The sequence below is a fragment of the Piliocolobus tephrosceles genome, chromosome 19, assembly GCF_002776525.5.
Source record: "Piliocolobus tephrosceles isolate RC106 chromosome 19, ASM277652v3, whole genome shotgun sequence".
Lineage (NCBI taxonomy): Eukaryota > Metazoa > Chordata > Mammalia > Primates > Cercopithecidae > Piliocolobus > Piliocolobus tephrosceles.
The window spans coordinates 20,057,569-20,071,862 of NC_045452.1; the positions used below are offsets into that span (position 1 = coordinate 20,057,569).

At 58.0% G+C, this 14,294-nt stretch overlaps 1 protein-coding gene across 2 annotated transcripts in view; it reads right to left on the reverse strand.

Annotated features, from left to right (window-relative positions):
* Positions 1 to 229: 229 nt before the first annotated feature.
* Positions 230 to 14,294, reverse strand: part of TMEM184B (transmembrane protein 184B) — a 54,911-nt gene continuing 40,846 nt past the window's right edge. The window contains exons 4-9 of one of the 2 annotated variants that reach the window (XM_023222029.2): positions 11,354 to 11,444; positions 10,785 to 10,860; positions 7,390 to 7,481; positions 6,039 to 6,208; positions 5,397 to 5,591; positions 230 to 2,644 (exon numbers count right to left, since the gene is read on the reverse strand). In XM_023222029.2, the coding sequence (XP_023077797.1) occupies positions 2,403 to 2,644; positions 5,397 to 5,591; positions 6,039 to 6,208; positions 7,390 to 7,481; positions 10,785 to 10,860; positions 11,354 to 11,444 (866 nt within the window). In that variant the 3' untranslated portion in view covers positions 230 to 2,402. Of the gene's footprint in view, positions 2,645 to 5,035; positions 5,179 to 5,396; positions 5,592 to 6,038; positions 6,209 to 7,389; positions 7,482 to 10,784; positions 10,861 to 11,353; positions 11,445 to 14,294 lie in introns of those variants that run through there. The other variant, XM_023222030.2, reaches the window with a different exon arrangement.

The following is a 14,294-nucleotide window of genomic DNA, read 5'->3' on the forward strand; positions in this document are numbered from 1 at the left end:
CTGCGGCCCGGCTGTCCTGGGGTGGGAGCTTCCTGGGGGTTGGGGAGACCCTTTGTCCGAGGGGGGCCTGGGCCTTGACCTTGGTCCCTGTCCATCTGAACCCCCATCACTTAAAGGTTACACACAGGAAGGAGAGGATTTCCTAAGCCACCCCTGCCCACAGCCACTCCGTCCACTCCAAACCCAACACGGGGCGGGGGGGAGGAAGGAAAAACCTCAGCCACAGGCAGAGATTTCAATACAATCTATATTATCTCATATATATATATTCTTCCTCGCTTTATTTGCTCACTTCTGTCACGCATTTAAAATGTCACAGAGACCAAAATAGAGTGGCTTTCTGGTGGAACTCATGGCAGTCATACAACAAGATACAAAACTAGGAGACTCTGTCTTCTCATACATCATACAATTAATTTTTCAAGTATTCTTTATGTACAAAGAGCTACTCTATCTGGAAAGAAAATTAAAAAAAAAAAAAAAAAGACAAGGTAGGTTACGCATCCTAAGGAGGAGGAGGGGATGGAGCGGTTGGGCACGTGTTCCCATCCCCATGACCCCAGGGACCGCTGATTCCCTGCCACTGAGCTCCCCCCACCCCACCCTCCACCCAAACATCAACGCTGGGGCAGGTGACGACCAGGGGGTGGGAGTCAGCAGCACACTTTGGCCTGGAGGGAGAAGGGAAGCTATGTCGGAGACAGCTTGGTGAAAGCAGACGGCGGGGGCAGGGCCAGGGCTGGTCCTCAGCCTGTGTCTGCACCCACCTTCCCGGGTCAGGCCCCCCAAGACGGAGGGGGATAGCTGGCCTCTGGCACCCACATGCAAGCCTCTGCCACGAGGGAAGGAAGGAGGCCAGGAAGACAGCCAGGCCCCAACCCTCCTCACAGGTGGCAGGGAGGGAACCTGCTCATTCCAGGAAGGACCGAAAGAAAGAATCCCCAGTGAACACCGGCAGGGTCCCTCTCCCTTACCCTACCAGCTTCTCGAGGTGACTGCAGCCCAAACCCAGGGATAATCTGGGTTTTAAATGCCAGGACACTTTGCCTGTAGGGACATGTGTTGTGACACGAGGCTCTTCCTAAGCCAGGAGCTGGTATAAGCCCAGCCTGCTGGGGGCTCCAGCTCTGGAGGCCCCAGGTCTAGAGGTGTGGAGGGGGAGAGGAGGGGCTTGGTGGTCCTGAACACTCCTGAGGCCTGTCTGAGGGCTCTGGGCCCAGCACTGCAGGATCCTGTGAGCGCCAGCAGCTGAATGAAGAACCCCAGGGAGCATGTGGGACAGACAGGGAGCCAGAGAGGGGCGCTTTCATATGTGACTAAGGCACAGAAGAGATGGGCCAGGGGCCAGATGGGGCAGAACACCAGGCCCTGTGTAGATGGGGGCCCCGAGAGGAGTCTGGGACCATTCCCCCACCTCTCGGCTCCCCACTGTGTGGCCACCCCTCCCAGCCTCCCTGCCAGACTGCCTTCCCCCGGAAGCTGGTCTGAAACATGGAGACTCAGACCTTTCCCCTGAAATGGGAGGGAGAAGCCCCAAAGAGAGAGAGGACCCAGCATCAGCCTGGAAAGGAGGGCTGGGAGCCCCTGAACCCTGGAGCAGCCAGGAAGCAAGGGCTCTGCCCAAAGCTATCGAGGAAGGACCCAAGTGAGCCGGCAGTGCGGGCTGTGGGCTGTCCTTGGTAGGCCAGGGGGAAGGGGCATGAGGCAGCTAGAGGTGTGGCCATGACGGGTGGGGACACCCAGGGGCCCAGAAGCCCCTGCTTCAACAGAACTGGTGCCCAGAGGCCCCTGAATGCCCTTTCTGGGTGGGGCCTGTGACTCCCGGTGTCTGGCTCTGATCCTTGCAGCATGCCAGGGAGGTCAGGAGGGGAGGACCACAGAGCGCCCACATCCCCGCTCCTGCCCGGGGTGAGGTGAATCTAGCACTGGACAAAGGTGGACAGGGGAGGGATGCAGGCGGGAAGAGCCCAGGTCAGACAGGGTATTGCACGGTGTGTGTGGGGGCCACGGCTTGCCGACCTCAGCCTGAGAGTCTCGCGGGGAGAAGGGGCTAGAAGGCTGCAGCCGCTGGTCCACACACAAGCATTGGGGCCTGGGCGCGGCTGGTCCCAGCATGCCCCCAGCACAGGATGGGCAGCAGGGGCATGAGCCTTGCTCCCAGTGTCTTCTGCCCTCACCCGGGCAGTGCAGGCTGGGCCGTGTATAAATATTCCTGAAGGCCCATGGGCGATCCTGGCTGTCCCCGGTTCCTCTGGAAGTGACATGTGAGTGTTTCTGGTCCAATAAATAAATGGCGGCGTGAGTGCTGTGCCAGCTGCCTACTGGCCTGGTGGTGTGGCTGGAGGTGGGGCACAGCCTGACCATGGCTACGGCGCCAGCACTTCTGTCACTACAGCCCGCACCTAGAACTCATCATCAGAGCTGAGCAGGAGAGTCTTCTCGTTGTCGCGGGCGCCACTGAGGCTGTGGGAGCGGGAGAGGCCGTGGGCGCCGCCACGCCAGGCGGGCCCAGGCTCCAGGGTGGAGTGCTGCGTGTACTGCTGGTAGGCGGGTGAGAAGTTGTGGATGGCGTCCTGCACGATGTCGTGCGGGCTCATGGTCTCCTTGAGGCTGCTGGAGATGCTCTTCATGGGGGCGCAGCGGCCTGCCGGGCAGGGGGCGGGGGGGGGGGGTGAGGAGGCTGCTCAGCCCCTGCCCATGATCCTGGGACAGACCCCCACCAGCCCAAAGCTGTGCCCTTCCACCACCCTTTCTGGGACAGAGAATGGGGTCCAGGATATGAGAAGGGGCAGGAAAAAATGGACTCCCAAACTTTGGCTGAGGAGCCCCAAGGGGAGGCTCAACTGTGAAGAGGAGCAGATGTAACCCCCCACTGGGAGCCAGGCCTGCTGGGGGAGGGACCGAGGCTAGAGACTGGCGAGCTATGGGCAGTGAGCCTGGAATGCCCCAGAGAGGCCAGGGCAGGCTCAATCGACTAAAGTCGGGGCGTGTGGGGCCAGAGGGCCTGGAAGCCAGGGGTGCCCTGTTCCACAGGCGCCAGACGCGTCCCCCACCACCTGGGGAAGTGCTGTGCTCCCTCCACTCTGGAGAGTGGGCCAGGGGCTGGCCCCATCAGGACCAGGCTGGCCTGCACCCCCAGGGCAGCAGATGCGACTCACTGGCTCCCTCTAAGAGGGCTTCCTCCTCATCTCCTCTAATCAGTCATCCCGTCCTCGCGGGCTCAGAGGGGAAAAGCGGCCCAGGACACAAAACCCGGACGTAAGGGCCAAGCCTAACTCCAGAACCCAGGATTCCTGACTCAGCTTGTGAACTCTTGGAAACGTCGTGAAATGCCCCGATACCCCATGAAGAGCACTGTGACCCCAGAGGAGGGCGGGACACATTCCAGAACGAGGGACCAGGACGGAAGCAGGCGAGCTCTACAGAGGGTGGCCCTTGGCAGGTGCTCTGGGCATTCCCACCCAGGGGTGCCAGTGGGGAGGAGATGAGAACACAGAGGAGCTACAGGGAGAGGCATGCCAGTGACAGTGACCAGAACTGACGTGCAGGACAGACATGCAGACCAAGAGCGGGACCTACCGTAAGGGCCGTATGTTGGCACTGCCCACGGCCAAACCCCGGGCAAAAGCAGGGCAAGGGGGTGGGGAGAGAAGCCGAAGAAATAGAGAAGAGACCGCTGAGTGAACAATGTGTGCCCACCACCGAGGCCCACCAGCACGACACACCACACACCCTGCCCCCGCCCCCCTAGGCCCCCACAGGACACCCAGGAAGCTCCAGGTGCCTCCTGGGGCTTGGCAGGGGGATATCCACCTAGGGATGACTCCTCCCCTGCTGTTCACGCCAACAGGAAACATCCGGCTGGCGGCTGAGTTCCGCCTCCACGTCTAGGTCAGGACGTCCCATCCCCACTTCTTCCCAGGCTAGCCCGGGGCCACATCTGCACTCATATTTTTACAAACCTCACAACACTTCCCAGACCAGGACATGGAGGCTCAGAGGGAGAGGTTACGATCGCACAGCTGAGCCAGCTCTGCACCCAAGCCTATCCTGAGGGCTAAGGGTCTGGGCCTGGGTTAGAGGGTAGCAGGGGGCTCAGGACCAGTGCAGCGGCAGAGAAGGACAAGCGGCTTCCCTGGCCGGGTGCGGGTATGTCTAGGGGCGGCGTGTGGAGGGACAGCTCAGGCTGGGCAGCAGAGACCCAATGGGGCAGGAATGGTTCTTTGCCATGGCCCCCCCTTGCCCCTTGGGGTGGCCCCAGGCCCCAGGCCCAAGGACGATGTTCCTGTGGGCACAGGGTATGCCAGACCAGGTCCAAGGGACGTTGCCGTCAATGCTGGGTGGGTGTTTGCTAGGTCCTTCCAACTGGGCCATCAGCTGGCAAGCCCTGGCCTCTATGTACCTGCTCTTTGGGACACAGAGTAGGTCTTCCCCCACCAGGGAAGGCACAGAGGAAGGGGGTGGGAAGTGGGCCGCAGAGCCCCGCTGCAGGCGGACATTTCTACAATCACACTACCCACCACGGAGCCTGTGTGGACCTGCAGGTAGGCCCTGGGGAAGCGGGTTTCTTGCCTCCAGCCACTCAGGCAGACAGCTGGCAGCAGCCAGGCTCCTGGGTAGATGTGTCAGAGAAGGAGGCTCCCCTCTCCCCAGTTCCTCCTGCCCCTTCACTGGCTCAGTCATTCTCAGGCCTTCCCAGCCTCCTCGTCCCCATCCTCCAAGGACAACCCCCTCTGCCCAGTGGCCAGAGGCAGCCCTTCTGGCCCACTGGAGCGTCTCGGCAGCAGCACATTCGCACCACCCTGGGAGTGCTTAAAGCACAGAACTCTCAGAGCACACAGCCTGCCAGCCCAGACCCATTACAGCGGCATCTCCCAGGGTGGGGCTGGGTATCAGCCCTTTCAAAAGCTCTCCAGGGCATTTTCCAGTACAACTGGGGCTACTTACCACTGTTCTAGCAAGAAGGAAGATTAGCAGGTGTAAAAGAAAGCTGTTAAAACCGATTACCATCCGAGTCTGTTTCTCAGAAGTATTCTTTTTTTAAAACATAGTATATGAGATGAGGGAATTACAGGACAAAATGGTAACCACAGTGTTTGGTGTCAGAAGCCCGAGGGAATTTGTCTGTTCATTACGGTCTCTGTCTGTATCAACCCTGGGTCTCCACACTTGGACCTGCTGCAAGAGACAGGTGGCCTGAGCTTCCAGGACCGAATTGGTAGTGCTGGTGGCACCTACTCTTCCCCGACCTCTGTGGCCCCATTTCTGCACATACAGTGGGGATCCCATGTCCTGACCCAGCCGCACCTGTAGGATGCTGGGAGGTGGGAGGGCCTGGGGATGTTTGGGGCTCCCTGCTTCTCTCAGTGGGGGTCACCTAGGACCCTGGCTCATACCTTGTGCGTCCAGTCTCTTGTCAGCATAGACCCTGTAGGTGAAGGCATGCCGCAGGGCCAGGGCTGCAAAGAACATCTCCACACAGATGATGAAGTCCTGGTAGCCAGCAGCCACAGTGCCCTCGCCCACTGACACGCGGGCCGAGTGGATTTTGGGGATGGCCCCACACTTCTCCAGGATGGCCAGGAGCATGCCTGGATGAGGAGGCATGGGTGTCTGGACCCAGACTGGTCCCGTTCCTGGTGCCCCACCTTCCACAACGCCCCACTCAGCTACCCACACGCCCCAGTAAGGATGTAAGCAGGGCCACAGCTGCTCCTGTAGGGCAGGAGTAGCGACACAAGGCCACAGCCTCCGGAAACCCCGCTCTCCCAGCTCTTTGCCAGCCACGAAAACTGAGATGTCAGCGATTACACAGGGTCTCCTAGGCCCTCCCATCCATGTAGCGGCCCTGCCAAAGCTCCCCCATCCCCTGGGAAAGGCCCTTGAGGGCTCAGATTTCACCCCCAGCAAGTGCTCAGTGGGCTCAGGCCCCGCTGAACAGGCCCCATGGGCACCACGGACCATAAGGAGAAGGGGCAGCAGGAAGCACAGAGGACAGGGCAGCATGGGCAGCCTCGAGGCGCTAGGAGGGGGCTCACCTTGCCAGAAGGAGAGAAAGATGACAGACTTGACCATGAAGAACTTGAGAACGGGGCTGTAGGGACTAAGCAGCTCCCGGGTAGCAAAGTAGAAGAGGAAGAGGGCGTAGAGGGCCAGGCTGACGGAGATGTTGTAGATGATGGTCACGTAGAGGTAGCCGCTGGTGACGCTGCAGGATGGGGAGCATTTTCCGGCTGGGACAGACCCTTGGAGGGAAGGGGCTCTCCTCGACTGCACCATACACAGTCCCCATGGCTCTTAGCCCCACATGTCCAGCAGAGCTCAAAGAGCCACTGAAGGGGTCAGAGGGGGTGATCAAAGTGACAGACGGGGGTGGGGGTGTACGGGGTGCGTCTGCAGGCCAGACCAGCTCTGCTGCCTCTGTGTGACTCATGGACTTGTCTACGCCCTGGTGCCCACACTCCTAATGCCGGACACCAGTGTGGAAGCCAGGGCTGAGCTGGAGGCCACAGCCTGACAGGCAGATAACAGGCGTCAAAGTGGGTGACACTGCTCAGCTCTGCTGCCTTTTTACTCAGTCGGCTGCATCCCCCTGACCTCCCTTTGCTCACCCGCCCTGGTAGGGCTGTTATGCATTTCACAGACAGTGGGTGCCAAGTGCTTCCAAGCACAGGGTTAGACACATGGTCACTTTTTTTTTTTTTTTGAGAGACGGAGTTTTGTTCTTGTCACCCAGGCTGGAGTGCAATGGCATGATCTCAGCTCACCACAACCTCTGGCTCCTGGGTTCAAGCGATTCTCCTGCCTCAGCCTCCCGAGGAGCTGGGACTACAGGCACCCGTCACCACGCCCAATTAATTTTTTGTACTTTTAGTAGAGATGGGGTTTCACCATGTTGGCCAGGCTGGTCTTGAACTCCTGACCTCAGGTGATCCACCAGCATTGGCCTCCCAAAATGCTGGGATTACAGGCGTGAGGCACCGCGCCCAGCCACATGGTCACTTTCACTAAGCCCAGAATGAAATGCGTGTGGTCAATTTACACAGCAGGGGCTTATGTACCTGTAGACTTGAGCCGACCTCTTGGGGCTCTGACCCTCTCGCTCCCTGCCTCAGAGTGGTCACTGTTCCCTTGTGGCCCACCCCTTCGCGGTACCACTCTGCAGCCTGGACGTGAATGTGACTGCTGCCGATGGTTCACTCCTGGGCCGGCAGCAGGGCCAACTGCAAGGGTGTCCACTGCTGGGCTCGGACTTCAGGGGGGCGTGAGCACCAGGCACCCAGGAAGGTCACAGCTGTGCAGCCACTCTGGCCGCCCCCTTCCCTGAGCCAAGGCACCAGCCTGTGCCAACACTCCTCCCACACACCCCGGGGAGCACCCGCTGCTTACTCAAAGTCCCCATCCCGGTACTTGCCGAAGGCCTGGAGGACCACAGTGCTGACCGCCATGAGTGGCTTCACCACACAGAACTGCAGGGTGGCCTGTCGGGGGGAAAAGGAGGTCGAGTGTGGAGGAGGAACGCAGAAGGCATGAAGCAGGCTCTGCTTCTGGCAGCCAGAACTGTGCCAGATGGAGGGACAGTGAGGATGAAGGGGACGGAGGGGACGGAGGGGACAGAGGGGACGGAAGGGACGGAGGGGACGGAGGGATGGAGAGACGGACGGAGGGGTTGGACGGACGGAGGGGTTGGAGGGACGAAGGGATGGAGGGGATGGAAGGATGGAGGGGATGGAAGGATAGAGGGGATGGAAGGACAGAGGAGATGGGGGGATGGGGGATGGCTCTGTGTCCTGCTCCCAGGGGACTGCTGTCTACACGGGGCAGAGGGCAGAACATACAGGAGATGCAGCCCACGCAACACCGTGTGTGAGATGAGCATGTGGAGGAAGGAAGGAACAGTGTGGCAGCGCATGATGGAGGCGGGGGACAGGAGATGCACACAAGGAAGCTTCTCGAGCCATGACCATCAGGAGGGTGCCGGAGACGAAAGGTTCGACAGGCAGAGGGGGCGGCTTGCACCAAGGCCCTGAGGTAGAGGGTGGACAAGCGCAAGGGGCTGCGTACTGGAGAGGTGGCCAAGGAGATGGACAGGGCCAGGTCCTAGAGACCTTGGTGCCTGCAGCAAGGCTGGGGCCCTGCTCAAGGAACCAGCCACCGCGGAGCCGGCACAGGTGAGGGCCTCCTCCCATCCTCTATGTCCACCCCGTCTGGTTCCTGGCCCCACTCTCTGGGTCTGGGTCCAGGGTTTCTGGTGAGCAGAGGTCACTCTGGGGATGGAGGTGACTCAGGAAATGTAGCCCCAGAGCACGTGGACTCCACAGTCTCGAAATCTGAGTTTGAACTCTGGGGACAGCTTGGGCAGTCACTTGGCCTCTGAGCACAGACTCCCTGGTGAAAAGGACGTAGTCACTCCCCACACCACAGGGCCACTGCTGCGGGGTGGCACAGCCAGGAAGTTCAGTGTCTTCTCGGGAGTCTCCCGCCTCTGTGCATGCAACAACGGCGCCTGCTAGTTGGCTGAGCCACGGAAGGAATTCCTCAGCCAGGTTTTCCCGATTCCCTACGGGAGGACCCGTGGTGCCCATAACATCACTAGTATCACCATTATCTTGAAAGCAAATAAATCTAAGCCCTAAGACCCCTCCTGAGGAGCTGGGGGGTGGTTAAATCCAATCCAAAAGGTTCAGCTAGTGTAGCTGCAAAAAGGATGAGGAGCCTGGAGCGGGAACAGTGATCTGTGGAACCTGCAGCTTCTGCCCCAACCGGGGATCTGAGCCGGGCTTGCAGGGGAGCCCCAGGCAGCCCGCACCATGGGGCTGCCATACGGAGAGGCATGTGTGATGGGGCAGACGTGTAGTCCCACTCTCAGAAAGCCCCAAAGAACGTCCCTGGCCCTGTCATCCCGCCTAGAAGAAGTGGGACTGGCACCTTCTGGGGAAAAGGGAAGAGCGGCAGTTTGCGTGAGTTCTAGTTATGAGCCTGGGAAAAGGGAAGAGTGGCAGTTTGAGTGAATTCTAGTTACGAGCCTGGCAGCAGGCTGGTGCTTCCCTGGGTCAGTTCACCTGGTACTCTTGACAGCCCCCTGACCTGGGTGCTATCATTATCCTCATGGTATAGATGAGGAAACTGAGGCACAGAGAAGCTGAAGCAGCAGCAGCAGCAGAGCCCAGGCCAGTAGGCCCCAGAATCATCACCTCACCATACCCTGGACCAGTCAGCAGTTCCCAGGCTGGGCTGGACATCAGAACCCCCCGGGGAGTTTTAGACACGTGCCAGGTTCCAGGGCTCCATTCCAGTGCTTCTGCGGGCTAGGGTAGTGAGCGGGTGATCTCTCCTGCAGGCTAGGGTAGTGAGTGGTGATTGGGAATCTCTGCTTTAAGTAGGGAATCTCTCCAGAAGATCTGGATATTGAGCGCTGGCCCTGAGGAGTCAAAGGCCTGTCTCTGTGCCTCCAGGACAAAGCTGTGGGGTGTGCTCTCTCGCCTTGGTAGAGAAAGGAAGAGGCCTCTTTGGTTCTCTTACTTCTTGTCTCCCTCCCTGCCACTGCCAGGAACATTGGAGCCCACAGGGCTGGGGAATAATTTCTAACAAGGCCACCCTAGCTAACAATCATGAAATCAAAACTTTGTAGACAATATAATCATCAAACAAGGCGGTGAGTCACAGCTGGCCGGAACCTGGGTGGCTGCACCAACTGGTAAACAATGGCTCTCAGTGCCCCACCCTGAACCCAGGATAGTTTTAACTCTTTCCCTGCAGGTCCGGTGGTGAGATTCTGAATTTAGGAACATGCGAAGGAAGGAAGGTCTGGAAGCAGAACTAGAGACTTAGCATAGCCAGGCACAGGCTTTGTGGGTGTGCCCGCCTTGTGGCCTGGGCCCTGCACGGAAGGGAACAGCAGGCCCTGCCCTCCCTGCCCAAGCCACAGTGACTTGGCTGTGGGTTTCGTGTCCTTTCGTGACTACTGTTGGTGAAGCTGGAGAGGCTGACATGACAGAGCCCCTACGGGGCCCCAGAGGAGACTAGGTCATGAAGACTGGGCGTGATCCCCTCCAACTCTGCCTCCCTGAACAGGAGGCCATGGGCTCCGCCACGCCGGGCTGAAAGCTCTACATCCGTGACCTCATCTGATCCTCACAACCATCTCTCGAGAGGAGTATCATTACACTCATTTTACAGTGGAGGAAACTAAAGCTCAGAGAGAGTAAGTCAATTATCCAAGGTCACACAGTCAGAAGAAAAGCTGGAAATCAGGCTCGGATGGTCAGACACCCAGGCCCACACACTGAGTGACCCACCACACTGCCTCCACCCAGCTTACTCTAGACCACACGGAGGTCAGCCCCGGAGGCTAGAGTGGCTGGACTGCCAACCAGGAAACGCAGGGAGAGATGGCACAGGCCTGTTCTGGCATGTGTCTTTAATGCCAAAACCCTCCTGCCCCCTAGCTGCAGCTGACGAGAAGTTTTCAAATGGAGGTTCTAGAATCCCCATGCACTTCTTCTGATTCTCACACACACCAAGACTTGGTCACACGAGCAAGAGTCTGGGCTCAGCTCTTGCCCACAGTACAGCAAACACTCCCAGGATGCCGGTCGCTGCCCCTCCAAGCACACCCTGCTAATGTGGTGCCTGATTAACAGCTTCGGGGGCTGGGTGCTGGGGGCCTGGGGGCCCTCATAGGAAAGGGAACCTCTTCAGGTGGGGCCCAGGGCAGCCCAGGGGAGGGTTTCCCAGTCCCCACCCTGCTCCTCCTGACCTAGGCAGCTGCTGGGGGCACACACCTGTTTGCAGAACCGCAGGAATCCGATGGAGTAAGTCTTTCCCCAGAGGCAGCAGGTGCCATACACACAGCTGGACCTGGAAGAGACAAGCATAGGAGGCAGCAGCGGTGAGTGAAGAGCCAGGACTTAGGAAAGGTGGGGTGGGGAAGGCCGCCCTCCCATCCATCCAGAGGAGCTGGGGCACACATCCCGGGCAGACTTTGAACCCAAGGCCAAGCACAGGGAGAGGTATGGCAGGGCATCTGCACGTGCCATAGGCGGAGGGACACAGGGCTGCACTGGCCCTGGGGTGACAAACCAACTTGGAAAGCTCTGAATGTAAAAACTACAGGAGGCAGAAACAGACAGGAAAGCACTAAGACTGAGACAGGGAGAGAGAGAGAGAGAGAGAATGAGGCGCAGAGGCCCTCCTAAATGCCAAGAAGAATGGCTTAGGAAATGTGGCGAGGCACAGCAGGTCAAGGTCACGGGCAGAGATGGTCTGAGTCCAGCTGGTGCCAGGACAGCTTCAGGTACACAAGACCCAGGAAACGGGGTGGTTTAGGGCCCCAGGAGGACTCCATACTCACTCAATGGGTTTTCCTCTGATCTCCGACATGATGGAACTTTCTCCTCCTAGGTACTCATAGCACAGGCTCAGGAAATTATAGATGACCAAGGCTGCGAAAACAGTGTCCAGGGGAAACCAGTCAAATCAGCAGAATGGGTCCACAGATGCTGGGATTCTAAACGGCAATGGAGGTGAAAGAGCCACAGCCGTGCGTGGCAACAGGGAGGAGCCTGGGGGACATAAGGTTGTGCAAAAGGAGCCTGTCAAGAATGCACACAGCTGACCTTCCGCTCCTAAGTTCAAATCCCGGCACACCTAAATTATCTTACCCAGGGATGCACCCCTACACTGGCGTAATACTACAAAGGGAAGCAAGGAAGGGACTGCTGTGAGTTCAGGGTTATGTGGGGAGGCCGGAGAAGGCTGAGATAAGGGTGGGCACTCAGGTTTGGGAGGGCTGGCAGTGTCGACCCTGGGGCGAAGCGGTATTGGCTTTATTAGTTTTTCCGGGTGCAGTGGCACGCGCCTGTGGTCCCAGCTACTGCTGAGGCAGGAGGACGGCTTGGGTCTGGGCGTTCTGGGCTGTAGTGTGCTATGTCGATCTGGTGTCTGCACCGAGACTGGTAGCAGTATGGTGATCTCCTGGGAGGGGGGATCACTAGGTTGCCTAAGGAGGGGTGAACCAGCCCAGGCTGGAAACAGAGCAAGTGAAACTCCGGAGTGGGATGGCACCTCTGAATGGCCACCGCACTCCAGCCTGGGCAACATAGCGAGACCTCATCTCTAATGTATTTATAAGTAAATATTTGTCTTACATACTTGTGTGTTACAGATCACAATTTTATAAGATAACAACAAAACAGTCTCTAAGAAAATCTTGGGAGAGGCCGGGCGCGGTGGCTCAAGCCTGTAATCCCAGCACTTTGGGAGGCCGAGACGGGTGGATCACGAGGTCAGGAGATCGAGACCATCCTGGCTAACACGGTGAAACCCCGTCTCTACCAAAAAAAATACAAAAAGCTAGCTGGGCGAGGTGGTGGGCGCCTGTAGTCCCAGCTACTCGGGAGGCTGAGGCAGGAGAATGGCGTAAACCCGGGAGGCGGAGCTTGCAGTGAGCTGAGATCCGGCCACTGCACTCCAGCCCGGGCGACAGAGCGAGACTCCGTCTCAAAAAAAAAAAAAAAAGAAAAAAGAAAATCTTGGGAGAAATTGCAAGCAGGAATGAGAGCGCAGAACCTTCATCCAGTCAACCACCTGTAGCGGTATCCGGAATACGCGTAGCACTATGAGCTACAACAAAGCACACAAGCAGCACAGAACACAGTGCAGAAACCTCGGGAAGCTTAGGCTGCTCATTCTAAATTGGGACTCGGCTCAACATCTCCACAAAGACCCAACGTTTGCCACAGGGAGTGATGGCACAGCACGTCCGCTGTACATGTTGATGCTATAAATACAGCAACACGCTGTAACGGGTCTCCTGGTCAGGGGGTTTCTGCTGGGTCAGCAAAATGAAGGTTGCTGCCTGTAGGGTGCTAGAGGCAGATGGATATACCAGGATGGAGGAGAGCATGGAGAAGAGGAAGAAGAGGCGTGCAGCAGAGGGCACCCAAAAGGAAAGAACGCAAGAGGAAGAGCCAGAGCGAGGACATGGGAATGAGGATGGGCATCCAGCAAAGGCACAAAGCCAAGGGGAGGGGCAGAACAGGGTCAGGGGAACAGGTGGAGGGAGCCACAGTGGCCCTGCAGCCAGAGGGCTCCTTCTCATCCCATCCCGCCAGCCCCCGCAGCATAAAGTCCTTTAAGGCTCCCTGGTGCTGCCCAGCTTGGCACTTGGTCTTTCGATGGGTGACCTGGTCCCTGCCCATGTTCCCGCCGCTCCCGAGCAGCACTAACGCTGCGCTTCTCCCCAGAGCAGGTTCTCTACCCTTTGGTGCTTCTGCACTCCCAGATCCCAGAGGCTCCAGAGCCCTTCCCACTGTGCTCTCAGGATCCATTAACCCCCACTGGACAGCACCCAGCGTGACGAGTCCCCGGTGACCATCGTGGAATTGAGTGCCCTCCTACCCATGGAACCTGATTTGCAGACACTTCCCAGCGCTTCCCACCCTGTGTCATAATGACTGTCTCCTCTTCTCCTTCCTCAGGACACAGGTGCCACTTGTGGCACACACGGGGCACACCACAACTGTTTCACTGACTGAACTGGGGCGTGGAAAGCCCTGGTGATGCTTTTTAGGCAAAGCTGGACTTCAGCAATTTGGAAAGGAACATATTTGTGGCATTTTACGCGACTCACGGTTGCCCTAACCCATTAAGCGCTCTCATCTCCAGGTGACATCCACATATAATATCCATGAAGAAACGGATGGTTATTTGACACTAGTGTGTTTTAGTAGTAATTATTTGTACAGCCATGGTAAGTGGAATACAGATAAAACCATGACTGAAGCTCCTCCCTATATGTCCCCCAGTGCTGACTACACCTTGTTGTGACTGTCCCTTTGCCCTTCACACACATACAGCAGAGGTATGCGATGTGTGTGAACCTCTTTGGGTTCAGTTCCCTTATCTATCAAAGGGGATCACAGGAGCACCAACTTGGCAGGTGGCTGTGAAACGTGAGCATCAAAGTGCTCAGAAGCGTGTCCGGGGCGCGCTGCACTGGGTGTTGGCTGTCACGACCATTACTATCTATGTGCTGCCTGCAGGGCCAGGAGCCCCTAGACAGGGCTGAGGGCCGTGTGTACTGCCTGCCTGTGCTGGAAGCAGCTCAGGATGTCTCAGGACAGAGGAGTCTCCACCAATCTCCAGATGACTCTTCACCAGCAAGAACTATGGAGCGAAGGGAAAGGGGTGGGTATTAAGCCAAACGTGGTATCAACCTGTCAGTAACCTCTGTTCAAAACCTCACAAGGCCAAGCACAATGACCGTGTCCATTCTAAGCCGGGTCCAGCTA